Source organism: Stenella coeruleoalba (genome assembly GCF_951394435.1).
Source record: "Stenella coeruleoalba genome assembly, chromosome: 11".
Lineage (NCBI taxonomy): Eukaryota > Metazoa > Chordata > Mammalia > Artiodactyla > Delphinidae > Stenella > Stenella coeruleoalba.
Genome location: NC_137157.1, coordinates 53238669 through 53254755, shown reverse-complemented (window position 1 = coordinate 53254755; position 16087 = coordinate 53238669). Strand labels below are relative to the sequence as shown.

The window sequence follows — 16087 nt, the reverse complement described above, 5'->3', positions numbered from 1 at the left end:
CCCTTTCCAAGGCACATCTCCTAGGGATGCTGGCCTATTAAAAACGTGGACCTCAATGGGATCAATATCCAAAATGGGAGCAAGCACACATCTAAGGTCCCATGTCCACCTGCAAAATGAAAATTCTGGACACTCTCCTACACCCTCCTTATTTATCCGCTATGCTTGGATATATTTTAGCTTTTTCTCTTTGATGATGCTATTTGGATATATGTATGTTAGAAACATCTGCATGATGACACAAGTAATACCAGCTACACTTAAATATGTTCATTATTTTTAAAACCTCAGCTACACTTTAGTGCCTAGCATAGCACTGATCACAGTAAAGGCTCTAAATAAGTATTTGCTGGAAGAATGAATACAGAACATTCTGACCTGCTTTACACAATCACCTATTGTGATCATTGAAACTTTACAAAATAATACAACATAGCTTTCAATCTTTAGAAAAAGATAAAACTTAGGTCCACGGCACATAAAAACAATCTTGGACACGCATTACGTATTTTGGATTTAGTTAACTTTTTATAATTTCACAGATACCTTCCTGTAAAGCAACAAGCACGTGGGTGCAGTCATACCATTGAAAACCCCAGGATACTTTACAGTCCTAAGAACTAAATTATATTACGTCTCTCCTCTACTGGGTAAGCATGCCAACCAGAAACCTAGAAATGTGTTTTATACTAAAATCCAATTTAAAGTGTGCTGGCCCGCCGCATGTAAAAAAAACAAAAAACTGGACCTCTTTTTGTACCTTCATTTTTATCCTGAATTTTGAGGCTTTCCTTCAAGGAAGCATAACTGAATGCTCCTAACTGAAGGGAGAGGGGTGGAGGTACACCTGGAGTTTAGGTGTGCACCACAAATGGTACCTGGGAGGAAAGGCCTGGTAACCACTGCCCACGCAAAACCAAAGGCAGGTGGTCAAGAGTCTTTTAAGGACTCTGGAGAGTACAGGTTTGCTAAAAAAAAAAAAAAAAAAAGAGGGTAGGACATATCCTTGACACTTAAGTGTCTGGGCAGCTAGTAAGAATACATTTCCAGACATGGTTACATCTGGCTAGGAACAAGAAGAGGCATCTTCTCTAGGGAAAGGATGCTGGAGTAACCTGCTGTGTCAAGAAATGCCAGGACACCAGAGATGGGGCGGGAGGATTGAGCATCTTCTTCCGGCTGCTCTCCTCTCTAGTTCTGGGCAGAAACCAGCTTCAAGGGAAGGGGATGGAGGTGAGCACAGCACTGTGAAGATACACAACCATCCCATCCCAGTAAGAGTCTCTGAGTCACAGAGGGATTGAGCCGTCCTAGGAGGGGACAAGCCAGAGGAAGAGAGTCCTTCTGGGACCTTTCAGGAAGCCTCTCAGTAGAGCAGAGTGCGTCCCCGAACCCAGGTCTGTCTCGCTCCAGAGTACATGGACGTGAGCCCCACCATCCTGGGCTAGGGGAGAGCTTTGAGCACCTTGGGGATGCAAGGCGGGGAGAAAACAGGGAGTAGAAGCAGGAACCCAGATCCCAGGGAGGGATACGTATGTACTGGGCTTGGGAGGAGGCTGAGTACCAGGCTTCCTGCTGACACTGAGACGGTGCTTCCCAAGGTTCCTCAAAATTGCCTGCTGGGGAACACAAAATGCTTCCTTCTTCTAATAAATTTTCCTTCTGCTGCTTTGTGGTCAGCTTGCCAATAAGTAGTGCCAGCCAATAAGGGGATTATCCCAGGTTTTGGGGTACCCAACCAATGGAATTCACACAACTAACACATGAGCTCCTGCAGGTGTAGGCACCAGGGGTTAGGGATTCAAAATATAAAAAAGAGACCCCTCCGCTTAGAGCTCACGCATTAGCAGGGGAGAATGAGGAAGGCAGAATGGGTGGAAATGGAGCTACATTCAGGGGTAAGGAACAAAGAGTGGGGGCAGAGCGAATCTGAAAAGGATCTTCATTGTTTCTAAATTTTTTTAAATTTTTTTATTGAAGTAGAGTTGATTTACAGCGTTTCAGGTGTACAGCAAAGTGATTCAGTTTTTTTTTTTGATGTCTAATCTTATTTGTTATGCTTATAAGTTTTGTTTTTTTTTTTTTAATTTTTGGCTGTGTTGGGTCTTCGTTTCTGTGCAAGGGCTTTCTCTAGTTGCGGCGAGCGGGGGCCACTCTTCATCGCAGTGCGCGGGTCTCTCACTGTCGCAGTCTCTCCTGTTGTGGAGCACAAGCTCCAGACATGCAGGCTCAGTAGTTGTGGTGCACAGGCCTAGCTGCTCCGCTGCATGTGGGATCTTCCCAGATCAGGGCTCGAACCCGTGTCCCCTGCATTGGCAGGCAGATTCTCAACCACTGCGCCACCAGGGAAGCCCACAAGTTATATATTTTTTTTTTTTCAGAATCTTTTCCATTATAGGTTATTACAAGATACTGAATATAGTTCCCTGTGCTGTACAGTAGGACCTTGTTGTTTATCTATTTTATATATAGTAGTGTATATATGTTAATCTCAAATTCCTGATTTATCCCTCTCCCCCACTTCCCCTTTGGTAACCCTTTCTATGTCTGTGAATCTATTTCTGTTTTGTAAATAAGTCTATTTGTATCTTTTTTTAGATTTCACATATAAGTGATATTTTCTTTCTCTTCCTGATTTACTTCACTTAGTATGATAATCTCTAGGTCCATCCATGTTGCTACAAATGGCATTATTTCATTCTTTCTTATGGCTGCGTGATATCCATTGTATATATGTACCACGTCTTCTTAATCCATTCATTTGTCGATGGGCACTTAGGTTGCTTCCGTGTCTTGGCTACTGGAATAGTGCTGGTATGAACTCTGGGGTGCATGTATCTTTTTTTGAATTAGAGTTTTCATCTTTTCCGGATATATGCCCAGGAGTGGGATTGCTGGGTCATATGGTAGTTCTATTTTTAGTTTTTTAAGGAACCTCCATACTGTTCTCCGTAGTGGCTGTATCAATTGACATTCCCACCAACAGTGCAAGAGGGTTCCCTTCTCTCCACACCCTCTCCAGCATTTACTGTTTGAACAGTTTATTTATCCATTCTACTCTCCATGGCACTTGGATAGTTTCCAGCTTGGGCTCTTACAAACAGTGCTGCTATGCACATTCTTGTCCTTTGGTGTAAACAGCAGTAAACACTTTGTTAGGTATATACCTAGGAGTGAAATTGCTGGGTCAAATCCTTTTTCGAAGCAGTTTTTCCAATTTCCACTCCCATCAGCAGAATATGGAAAGGCAAAATACTCATGCATGAAATGAGAAGTCACATTCCAGAAGAGGAATGTAAAGTCATCTACCTAGAAAAATTTTATATGAATTAATTCTTTAAATGTTTAGAACTCTCAGTATGTGAAAGCAAGTTATCAAAATGAGGATTTTCAGTGTTCAATAGACATCCCTTAAAAAACTGAATAATCTCTCCTCTTTCTTGCCCTTAGGGGGGAAAAGAAAATTTTGTCAGGTTATATGAGAGGAGGTTTGGAAGCCTTACATTTCAAGATGATTTATCCTGATAGAAAGTCTAAGGTCACAAATGAAATGAAATTAATAAAGTCGGCCAAGCCACTGGTGATCACTAACGGTCATACGAACAGTCAAAGGAGATGGCTCTCCCAAAGCCAAGGCTGGCTGCCTGATGTACAGTGCAAGAGGAGAATATTCTGGTTTGGGTTAAAAAAAAAAAAAAAAAAAAGAAGAAGAAGAAGAAGAAACGTGGAATGACCGAGACCTAAATACATATGGGTTGGAGTCTTTCATTAAAAAATTCTCCCTGTCTTAATTTGTCCTTAAAATCTCAAAGTAGCAAAAACCAAGCTTGCATATATAAGCTATTACAGAACTGGATATTAAATAAAGTTCTGTCTGGTTTATGTGGATCTCAAGGAAGGTTCACATTTAAATTTCGACATGGGATTGCACTCATCAGCCACAGAGAAGTAGCATGCCCCCAAAACAACTTTAAAATTGTAAAATTGAGATCTTATGATAAAGGAGTCACATGGAAACTGGAATACAAATAGAGATATTAAACAAAATTGCCAAAATCTGTCAACTCTACGACAGTTTAACGTATAGAATAAGGGGTAAAAAGTGTTCATTTACATAAAACATATAAGGTTTCCATATTCATATGCCTAATGCTTTTTCTTCCCCAGTAAAAATCTGGGGAAAGGCATTCATTTGTAGAGTGAACAACGCAGGTCAGCAAAAAGGATATGCCTGCATATCTCCAATCTCTTTGCATAAGCAAATGGAATTGAGAAATTTTATAAAAGGCCACAGTAGTCCCGATGACAGGACGGCCATGAAAAAGTTCACATATAGCTATACTTGAAAGCTAAGACATTTTATTTTGCCTCTGATCTAGGCCCTATTGTAAGCACTACAAATATTAACTCATTAACCCTCATTCCGATCCTGTGAGGGTCCTGCAATTACCCTAATTCTCAGATAAAGCAACTGAAGCACAGAAAGCATTTTACAGTTAAGTTTTTGCCCTAATAAACTTCAGTGAATCCTGTCTACCTCTCTCAAAGCATATTTGACTTTGATATATTTAAAGGATGTATGACATTATCTTGCTTCCTTACACTAAGATCAATTCTTAAGGGACCCTATGGGCAGACAGCTCCAGCTTTATGTGCCCAACTTTTTACTCAGAATGCTTTGGGGGATAGGGGCTTTAGAGTCTAAAGATCATTTATGTATAGCAACTGCGCAGAAAGACTGATTTTTTTTAAAAAAAGAAAATGTAGGGATTCCTTCTCATGATGATTTTGTTCAGCTGTGTGGAATCCATTTTCTTAGGTCTGCATAGTAGGTTTAGAATGCCTCCATGCTAAGTTTCTGACCTCTCCCAACCTGGAATAAATAATACATCCGTTTATATTCATTTTCAAAATGAGGCTCTAGAAGTGGCGAGGTTCAGTTATAAGGGCTAATGTATTCAGAGTCTTCCCGGAGCCAGGGAGTGCTCCTAGGGCAGCCACATATAAGTTCTGCCCTGAAAGCCTGGGCAGTGCCAATCTCATGCTCTAAAATTCTCCTGGCTTCTTCATGATGCTGGTGTGATCAATGGAACCTATAGTAAACATGAAAAATGTCAACAACCACTCTAGCCTGCCGTCTTTTTTAATTCAAGATTTTGAAACTCAAATGCAGTTTTGCAAAGGGGGGTTAAATGGGGAGAGAGGTGGGGCTGGAGTGGATTTGTCCCTGACTCAGCCATCAGGCAAAGCAGAGTAGTGGTGAAGTTGTCTCCCTGTGACTGCAGCCAGGCTCCCGGGCTTAACAACCTGCTCAAGGTTAAGGGCCACGTCGAGGTGGCAGGCCAGCGCCATTTTTACTCACTAGCACATATGACCCTTCCCAATGATAGCATCTTGTCTTAAAAGCAGGTTCAGGCTTAAGAAATATACTTCTTGGGAGATAACTCTTGAGCGTGAAAAATCCCAGAGAGCCAAGAGGTACAATGCTGTCCCCCTTGAAACCTTTCCAAGCTCAGCACTAGGGAAACGGCAGACAAATCAAACCAGACTTGGTGTAGAAGGCTGCAGGCAGTTCCAAAGACACCGCAAGAAATCACCTAAGATAATGTTGCACTTGTGTGTATCAAATGTGCATTTGAAACCCACTTTCATCTCTTCTGTACATTGCCCTTGATGATAAACAGCTGCAGACTTGGATTATCTACAAGGACAGACGTACATCATTTGAAGGTTTGATGATACCAGCACATCTTAACGTAATCAAATCAGAGTTTATAAATATGTCCAGGCAGAATGGAGGGGGAAGCCATTACTCTCACACCTCGGGGCTTATAGAGGTCCCCCCTAGAGGGAGACCCATTTCTAGCTGTCACCCGAAGTAAACGCGGGGGTGATTTCCTGGAAGCTGCAGCATCAGAGCAGTAAACGCTGCCGAGAAACGCCCACAAACCAGACCGCTTTCCCTCCTATCTGGGCATCGACTCCATCAAAACATTCTGTCCAGCTTGGTGGACCCCCTTAAATATTTTATTTCAATCACCCTGGAAACGTTAAAAAAAAAAAAAAGCCCAGCGAGAAAAAAAGCAAGGCTTAGTCGTGACTCGTAGGATCATCAACTCTCCCTGACTGCTGGGGCAGAAGTGCATGGCCCCTGACCCCTCCATCGCACACCTGCCACATTCCATGTGAACAAGTCAAAACCTCAAGCCTGCTTGATTAATCGCCCAGCCCAAGAATCTACAGAACAAAGTTCACATTACCCAGAGAGCCGTCTGAAGGGCCCTCTGAGGTCAGGATGCAAGACCAAACAAAATGAATGTGCCTGGACATGCATCATCTTGTAATCTGCTTCCAGTTCTGTGATCCCCGAACGTCTGGACTGTGCACACCAAGAACATTCCTGTCCGACGTGGATCAAAACGATTCATGTACAAAGGGCTCCGAACCCTCCCCACCTCTAAGAAAATCATTAACCATTTCTACAAGTCAAACAGCCCTGGGACTGCAGTCAGCTGCTCAAACAAGTCTCTAGGGACCTGGAAGTTTTCATGATTCTATCCTAAATGTCTCTTCAGACATCATGAAAACGAAATTTGATTTGACCTAAGAATAAGGAATACATTGTTAACTTTCTGGTGACGTACTAATTCATTTAGATTATGTAAAGGATACAACAGCTCTCATTGCACAAAAGTGGTTCACAATTAGTTCAAGGGAACTGATGTTCCCCCAAAATGAACTGGTTGGATTAGATGCACCTAAAATTATAAGATACATATTGTATTTTATGTTATCGTGAGATTACTTTTCACTATGACCTCAGAACGTGTAATGAATATTTCAAGGCAAGTATTCCTACACATTTCACTCAGGAAGGAAGGAGATTCAGAGACATTCATTGTGTGAGAGACCTGAGGTCACACAGCTCTTGTTTGGGCTGGGCTGAGAGCAGCCCACATCACCCTGTGTTTTCCTCTCATAATTGATATTATTTTTAAGATTTTATGCTATAAACCTCCCAGTTCTTTGAAATCCATTACATAAAGATTTCACCACAAGGTTATTTTATGCTCCCAGCCCCCTAATGCTCTCCAATACTTCACTACAAAGATTCACATCACAGATCATGTGAATATTATTACTGGATTTCTTCATTCCAAAGCACACATTCCTAGATTCCTGATGGAACAGGAAGTTGGACAACCAGGATATTTTATGTTTTGGTCATTTACACTCCTGCTGTCTGAGGAGAAAAGTTTTAGGTATAATTTCCATATAGAGAAGCCTATACGGTTTAGGAGTGAGGATGACAAAGAATGGGGACAGTGTTCTCACCTTTTAGAAATTCAGATATTAAGACTCTATTCTGGGGGCTAACAGTGTCCATTGATTGTGCAAGAGTAACACCAAAATACACATTAATTTTAGGACCATTAGGAGTGATTCTGAAATAAACATAAAGGGATAATATCACTGAGGTGTGAAGACCAGTAGAATTTGAAGTGGCAAGACTTTGATTCACCCAACAATAACCAAATGAGTATTACATGCCACAGAAACTTCCACATATATTATTGCATTTCATCTTTGCACCTGCCTTCTGGGGTTTTCTGTGCCCATTACTGACAGTGAAGCTGGGGATCAGTGAAGGGCCTTGTAGAAATCACAGACGCAGTCATGTGACAAGGCTGAGCTCTGAAGCCACATGCATCTTATTCCAGCCATCCCAAAACAGACCACTGATACTGGAATCTGAATCTGAACAATGTCAGCATTCCCCTCCCCCTCCTTAAAAGTTAATGTTTTAAGCTCTTGGTATCATTCTTGCCACGTGAAAATGTGAAAGTATTTCAAAATAAAAAAAGTGGATCTGCTATTACTCATTGCCTTTAGCAGGAAAACAGGAAATGGTTTTTACTAAGGGTCACGGAGGTGATGGGACAGGGAGGGGCTGAGGCATGGGAGGCAAAGGCCTGGTGCCACTGTGAGAGGTTTCAGGGGAAGCAGGGGAGGTGCTGTGTGGTAATGACCCAGACATCAATACGAACACTGGCCCCTTTGGTCGACACACCCTGATTCAATACGAGCTCTGTGCTAGGTACTGACAACGTGAGGTCCCTAAGGTAAGGGGCCTGCCCTCCGGGACTCAGTCTGGAAGGGAACACGGGACTTGGAAAAAGCAATACAATACCACATGCTGACAGCCACGCTGTGGGCTTCCACAGGGCGCTGTGTGAGCACCGGGGACTGGCCCCCTGCGAGGGGTAGGGGACATGTCCTAGAGGAAGTGACATTTCTTTTGGGGTCTCAAAGTATGAGGAGGAGTTTTCCCGGCAGAGACAAAGGGAAGGGCTCTCCAGGCAGAGCATATCTCCAAAGGCATGGAGATCGGAGAGATCACAGTGTGTCCTGGAAATGGAAGACGGTTCTCCGTGGCTGCAGCCCGAGATGTACTGTGTCCCTGGTGAGGGCGACGAAGAAATGATGCTGGAGAGGTGGGCGGGAAGCCCAATTCTGGGTCTGCCTTCTGTACACTGTGGGGAGCCAGAGGTTTTCAGGGAAGAGAGTGACAAGACCTATGTGATGATCACGTGGCGGGGGCTTTGTGGAAGATGGACTGGAGAGAGTCAGCCAGGTGGCAGCGAGGCCGGCTGTTAGGAACGCTACTTGGAAGGACCCTCGCAGCTCTGAGGTCCTCGGTGGCCCTCTGGTCTAGCTCTCTACTTTATAAGGGACGGACCAAGGTCTGGAAAGGTTAAGAGACTTGTAACAAAGCTACCCAGCTGGTGACTAAGGATGGGAGCAGGATGAGGTCCTGCCGGCTGCTGCCAGTCCCTTCCCCCTGCCTGGATGGCCAAAGAAAGTGAAAGGCTCTAACATCTGGGCCCCCGGAGGGGCTTCAAGTTTACCTGCTTGAAAATAGCAACAGATAGGTTGGAAAAGAACCGTAGTCAAAGGGTGAAGAAACATTTTTACCTTGGCTTTGGACTCCTGTTGTCTTATGGACCAGGTGAGTACCAAAAGCAACACAGCTTAGCTACCGAGTAAAACCAACACAACACAGTCAAGGGAATTGAGGGAAGTGCACGAGTTCTTGCTAAATCAACCGAAGTCATCAAATCCTGACTGTTCCCACATGCTGGAACTCAGAGACATGAGCGAAGTCCTTTTGGAGTAGGCTGGATCAGTTCTTTCCTAAGAGCAGACGGTCACTATCTTAGCCTTGTCGTCTAAAAAGAAAGCCAGTCGGCAAGAAAACAGTTCATCCACAGAACTACTATTCACAGCTAGTGCCGAAGGATGCCCACTGCAAAGCAATCCTGTATGATCGTCACCGTTGCATGGAATGTGAGGGCAGGGAATATACTCTGTTCTTCAGAAAGCTCACATTTTCGAAGAAGCAAAAATTCTCAAGATCTGAAAAACCAAACAGCCCTCCTAGAGCCCTCTCATAATTTCACTCCAAAGAGGGAGATCTAACATGGAGAATTTATTTTCAGGGTAGACACAGATTTTCTGACACCTGCAATTCTCCCAAAGGGCCCCTGAGACTTCATATCAGAGCAGGAAGTCCTGGTGTGTCATCAGACTCTGGGGGCTGCTCACATGACATTCAGACCCGTCTGAACCCCTCTGGTTGAGTTACAGTGAGTGGCAGGCCTGGGGAAGACGTATCAGCATTCTTTACCACCACATTTCGTATTGTACATATCAAGCCATTAAAGGAAACAGAGCATGCCATGTCTTTGATCGGCCACAGATGGGAGAAAACCAGCCACAATAATAAATTCACGGAGGTGGAGTGTGTCGTCACACACGGAGCCAGGATGTGCGATCCAGGAGGCGTGTATGGGGGGCGTTAACGCCGTATGTCGTCTTACTGCTGTGGGCCTGCTCCCAGGTCAATAGCAACATGTTCCTCCAAAACAGCCCCGACGCCATCCCTGACGCGGCGGCGCTCTGCCAGACCTACGTGACTCTTACCAGGTACTGAAGTCGCTGGCGCTCAGTCTCAGGGGTGAATTCCGAAGACATGGGGATGATTTCTCCATTTCTGATGATTATGGCCCTGAAATGGTGAAAATGCAGGTCAGCAGCCAATCTCATAAGTACCTCAATTCTGTCCTAACTCCACAGCTTAGTTCAGAATACACCTGAAACTCTCACAGGATACTTTTTCCTCTGACCTGCACAGCAAAGCTCAGTGTTACCAACTCCCCACATTGTAAGTATCTTTAAGAGCATGACATTCTCGTTAGCTCATGAATCTGTGCCGTCCAATATGGCGGCAACCAGCCCCATGTGGGTACTGAGCATTTGAATCACGGTGAGTGCAAGCTGAGAAACTGAATTTCTAATTTTAATTCATTTAGCTTGAAGTTAAGCAGTCACAGCAGGCTAGTGTAGTAGATAGACAGTGCAGCTCCAGATCTCCGTTACTCTAAGTGTCTGTGAGCCAGCAGCCTGTTAGAAATGCAGACTCTCGGGTTCCACCGCAGACTTCCTGTATTGGAATCTGCATTGTCGTAAGATGCCCAGGGAATTCAGAGGCACGTTAAAAATCTAAGAACGCCGGACCTAGGCTCCTGAGTTTCTAGGGTAATAGCCTGGGTCCAGGAAAACCACTCTTATCTCATCTTAAAGCTCAGGAAATTCACATACTCTCCAAAGTGTGCCCGACAGCTACTGCCGACTCTGGGACTTTTGAGAGAACAGAGTTCCCCAAAGCAGGCGTCTAAAAGAGCAGTTGCCGGATTGATAACTGTGCAGCAGCCTTCCCTAAGCCTGTTCTCGGTGGAGCCTCCTGTGCTCAGACCTTGTTCCGCAGTGGTCCCTGCAGCCGCCGGCCAGCTATCGATCAGTTGTGGCGGAAGGCTGCCATTTCTACGACAAATCCAAGTGGCTAGGGGAGCTGCATTCTACTCGAACCACAAAGCTCCTGGTATCAGGGAGCCAGAGACCTGGGGACCCAGCACACTTCTCTGTGAAGAGCCAGAAGCACGGGGAATACCATCACTGAGCTCAGCTCTGGGTGGATGCCTCATTGACATGGGGAGGCTGCATTTTTTGTGCCAAGAAGCCCCGGGCACCCCTCCCTCCCACCGCAGAGGCAGGCAGTCCCCGACTTGGCAACAATCCCTATAAACGGCTGCAGCTGCTCAACCCCCTCCCCTGCTAACCCCTCACCAACCATGCCCAGTTGCTGCTGTCATAGAAACTAGGGGAGGGGGGCAGGCAAGGGAGGAGATGACCATAAAAATCTTGGGGGCATTAGAGAATTTATGGATCTAGGAGAAAAATGGTGGAACTGTAAGAAAACGGGAAAGTTTTGCGGGGACTGACTCTGGGAAGAGGGCGGCTCTTGCTGTAATACACGTATCACTTCTTTTATTATGCCGCCAAAAATAGGACAGATTCAAGATTCCTTCTTATAAACCCAGAGTCACTTGTAAAATGCAACCCACCTCCCCCAACCCCAGGAAAGGTGATATCCGCCATTCACAAGTCAGTGTGAGTTAACTGAAATCGTCTTTGTCCTACTTATCGGCTGAGAAGAACTGTAGTAAGAGTAGGGGTTTTGATAGAGGCTGGAGAAACCTGGAGAACTTGAAAGGAGGGGTCAGGAAGGTGAAGCTTAGGGCCTAATCTTAAAGTAGCGAGAAGGGCCCAGAGAATGTGGGGCACTAGAGCAAAAGGCATTATGCAGTAAATTCCCACAGCAATCTTCCGTTTCAGAATTTTGCTAAAAGCTAGTCTTAATTCTTTTCCCTCCCTTTTCCTACATGGCCCCTGAATTCCAGCTTCCAGGCTCAGACTAAGAAAGGTGGGTATCCGGGAGGGACGTAAAAGATCGCGGTAAGAGGAGGAAGGAAGGGACAGTGGAAGATGGGGTGTCAGGCAGCGTGGGCCTGTGGGGAGCGGCCAACCAGACCATGCAAGAGCCTCCTCCAGGACCTAAGTGTCAGGAGGTCAGGGGCCTGGTCTGTTTTGTTCACTCTCATATTCCAGATGCTTGGTATCTTGCCTGCCACCTAGCAGGAGCCCCATGAATATTAATTGAATATAAGAACAGATGAGGGCTTCCCTGGTGGCGCAGTTGTTGAGAGTCTGCCTGCCGATGCAGGGGACAAGGGTTCGTGCCCCGGTCTGGGAAGATCCCACATGCCGCGGAGCGGCTGGGCCTGTGAGCCATGGCCGCTGAGCCTGCGGGTCCGGAGCCTGTGCTCCACAACCGGAGAGGCCACAACAGTGAGAGGCCTGCGTACCGCAAAAAAAAAAAAAAAAAAAAACAGATGAGAGAATTTAGGAGAAGCTTTGCCTTGAGTCTGAGAGGAAGAGAGCAGAACTAGGGAGGCAGCGGACGTTCGCTTACACAAGGAGAGTTGGGTGGTTGTCACAGAGCCGAGAGGGGCCTTCGCCTGGAATCGCACCTGCTCCCTCGGCCATCTTTTCCTCTTCTCCTGACCAGGTGAGTCCATCCATCACTTCCAACCCCGGAGTCTTTCCTACATCAGTTATTCCCTCTGTATTCCCAACCTCTCTCTCTGCTTGCTTGGCTACCACACTCAAAACACTTTGTGTTTAAAATCAAACAAAACAGAAACCGAAACGAAAACCAAACAAACAATACTCTCCCAATCTGAAACCCACTTTCAGGGTCTTTTCCCCTTTCTTTCCCCCTAAACCAAGGTTTACACACTCATTACACATTAATGTACACATTAATCTATATTCAGGGGCTCTACTTCCTCACCTCCCACCGATCCCTCAAATACAGGTAAATTCATTTCTTGCCTTCTCTCTACCTGACTGCTCTCACCAGTCCCCAAATGGCCTCTTTGCTGCTACACCCCGTGACCATGACCTCATTCCCACCTTCCTAGGCAGCATTTGTTGGTCCCTTCCGACCCCAGCTTCTGGGGCATTGCTTCTCCTGGTCTCCCTCCCACCTCCCAGGACACTCCTCTCAGACTCCTCTGGGGTTGTGGGCTGCCATTCCGCCTCTCTACCCCCTCCCTGGGCACTCGCTTCCCAACCCTGTAACCCCCAAGATTTGGTTTAGAGCCCTCTCCTACATGCTCTGTTAGCCTGGTGCTCCCAATATGGAACACAACCTGTTTTGTTACTCATTGCTTAACTATCCGCCTTCCGAGCTGGCCTGTCAGCTCCGAAGGCGAGAGCCATGTCCGTCCTGCTCACGCTGAGGCCCCACTACTGTGCACAGAGCCAGGCAGTTACAAGCAGTACTGGCTACAGAATTTCTAGGGTCTGGGCCAAATAAAAATGCAGGCCCTCCTGTTCAAAAATTAATGAGAATTTCAAGACTGTGACAGCAGGGCATTAAGGCAAATGTGGCGGCCCGCACAGGTCACAACCCCATGAAGCGGGCCCTGACTGTACGCCCTTAATATTTACTGGATGCATCGATGGCTTCAACCATGACACATGCCGATGATTCCAAGTATCCTTTCCGGCCCACACGTCTCTGCTGTGCTCCAGCCTGGAACAGCCAACTGCCAACAAATATTCACTTGGATACTCACTGGCATCTCACACTCGACGTGTTTCAGACTTAATGATCCTGCCCCACCACACCCCCAAATCTGTCCTTCCAGCAGTCCCTGTCTCAGGGAACAGCATCCCTTTCCACCGGGGGGCGGGGGGTATTCCAGAAGCCATCTCCCTTCTTTTCTCCCTCTACACATCCAAACAGGCAGCAATCCTGTGGAGTTTATCTCCTCAGTAGCATGAGAATCTGTCCCTTTCCTTGGTTTCTTCTGTTAGTGCCTGGGTTCAGGCCACATCAGAGCTTGTCTGCCTGACTCAGGAGCTCTGCTCCCCAGGGTCACCAAGATGATTTAAAAGCATTACCTGCATCACGTCAGATCCCCTACTGCAAGCCCCTAGGTGCCTTCCCAGCATTTCCACTTTCCTGCATTATCCGGGTTTTGCCTATATTTCTGGTTTCAGTCTCACACTTGCTATTCCTTGCACTCTGCCTCTCCCTTCTTCTGGCCAACTGATTCCTCTCTGAGAGTCAGCCCAGGAGAATGCCCTCCTGGTCTACCTTCGACGCCCTTTCTCTGTGACCCCGTGGGGTCACGTGCCTGGTGTACCACAGCCCTTACCAGTCTCACTGAGATGGCCGGCCTCTGTGGCTGTCTCTAACTACCTGAGGATGTCTTCTGGGCAGAGCCTAAGCTCTGGTTTCTGAATCTCCAGCACTCAGTGTGTGGCCTGTGACAGACACGCAATAACTGTTTGCTGAGGGATAAGCGACTAAATGGATGAAGAGTGAACTGGACTTGGGTGGATGAACAGACGTGTCCAGAAGCGAAGGTCCCAAATAAGACTTTTCTTAATAACATGATCTGTAACTGTCTAACTGTCTACCGTCTGAGCCCTCAAAAACCCGCATGCCTTTTCATTGGTTTTACAAAAAGACAAGGGACCTAAAAGGATGTTGTCTGGCTGAATCAACACTGAAAAGTGACTCAAACGATAAGGGAAAACTAGGCAGGGCCCCTGTCCTTAGTGGGCAGGGGAGGGAGAATGCAGTCACCACTATGTTTACTCTGTTTTCTCATTTCAAATTCGTACACGACGAGGTATCAGCATTCAACTCCAACGTTCACTGCTGGGGTAACCCTACCTAATCACTTTCATAAATAGATCCTTATATCTAAGTCCACTTATGTACAGAACATTCTTCGCTTCTGTTTGAACTACCAAGTTTTTCCTTTATGAGACACCCGTGGATTAAAGAATGACAGCAAGTCTGGCAGCCAAACTTTCCAGTTCCTGCATCATGATGCCTCTTCCTATGCGATTCCCGGCTTCCTTTTGATCTTTCTCTCTTTCATCCCTCTGATCTAGGGATCAATTTGTCAGAGAGCTGGTCTCCAATCTGGAGTAGGGCAGTGAGAGGAAGGGGTTTCAAAGGGAACAGAGTGCATGTGAAGAAGGCTGACAAATCCTGTACTAAACAACCAGTAAAGTAGAGAAATGCCTTTAAAGCTACATTCTCTCATCACAGGATCCTTATAGACTTCATATCTTCTACTTCATTATTTTATGAAATGTTTTTACTAAACGAGGATAAAAAAAGCTATATAGCAGCGAAAGTCAAGGCGAGTTAGGCACATGCCCTGACCTTTCTTCTGGGGCCTCAGGTCCAGACCTGTGGATATGACTGCGGTCAGGATGACATTTCATTCACCTACTCGGTGTCTGGCCAGAGACGAGGTGAGGGAGTCACCAGGGGTTGGGTGATTTCATCAACTAGCCACCACTTCCCACCTGGCACCCCATACCATACAGAGGGAGCGGTTCCTAAGCATATTCTGCAAAGTTAAGGCTAGCCTTTCATTCACAGAGACTAACGGAAATATACACACTTTAACTTCTTACCCAGTCTAATAGACGGGGCAGTATTTGTAACACGGCGAATGCTAAGGTTTAATGTGTTTTTGTGAGTCAACTGCAAGGATGGGAAAAGAGGAGGTAAAGCAAAGACACTGATCGTTTTCAAACCCTCCCCCCCATATGAGGCACATGACACGATAAGGGCAACTTATTCCTAACCGATGAGAAATTTGAGTTCAGAGAACAGGTGCTAGAAAATTCTGCTACTTATAGCCTTGAATGTCACAATTTGGAGTCAAAAAGAATTACTTTTTGTTCCCCAAGCTGGTCAAAACATAAACTGGTCAAGAGAAAACGAAAGGGCCAAACAGGATGCTCATTTCAGAGAGTCTCTCAATTTTGCACTTTCTCTTAAGGAGATCACACTAACTCCTGTTAAATCCCGTCTCAAAGCAGGAGTGATACTTTCCAAAGGCATCTGACAAACAAGCAAAAGAAAAAAAAACAATAAAAGATGTGATTAGGCAACCGACCAGAAGGGAAAATGCAAATGTTCAATAAACATATGAAAAGAAGCTCTACCTCACTGGTCCAGGAAGAGGAAAATTAAAGTAATGTAATTTTTGCTCATCAGATTGGCAAACGTCTATTGAAAACATTAACAATATATAATAGTGCTCATAGGGTGAGGGGAAAAAGTCATTCTCATAATTAAAGGGAA

At 45.6% G+C, this 16087-nt stretch overlaps 1 protein-coding gene across 2 annotated transcripts in view; it reads right to left on the bottom strand.

The window, feature by feature from the left end:
• The window catches only part of PPM1H (protein phosphatase, Mg2+/Mn2+ dependent 1H), a 262737-nt gene that overhangs the window by 76543 nt on the left and 170107 nt on the right, over positions 1-16087 (bottom strand). For both annotated transcript variants that reach the window (XM_079938193.1, XM_079938192.1), the window contains exon 5: positions 9985-10069. In XM_079938193.1, coding sequence (XP_079794319.1) covers positions 9985-10069 — 85 coding nt within the window. The remainder of the gene's footprint in view (positions 1-9984; positions 10070-16087) is intronic.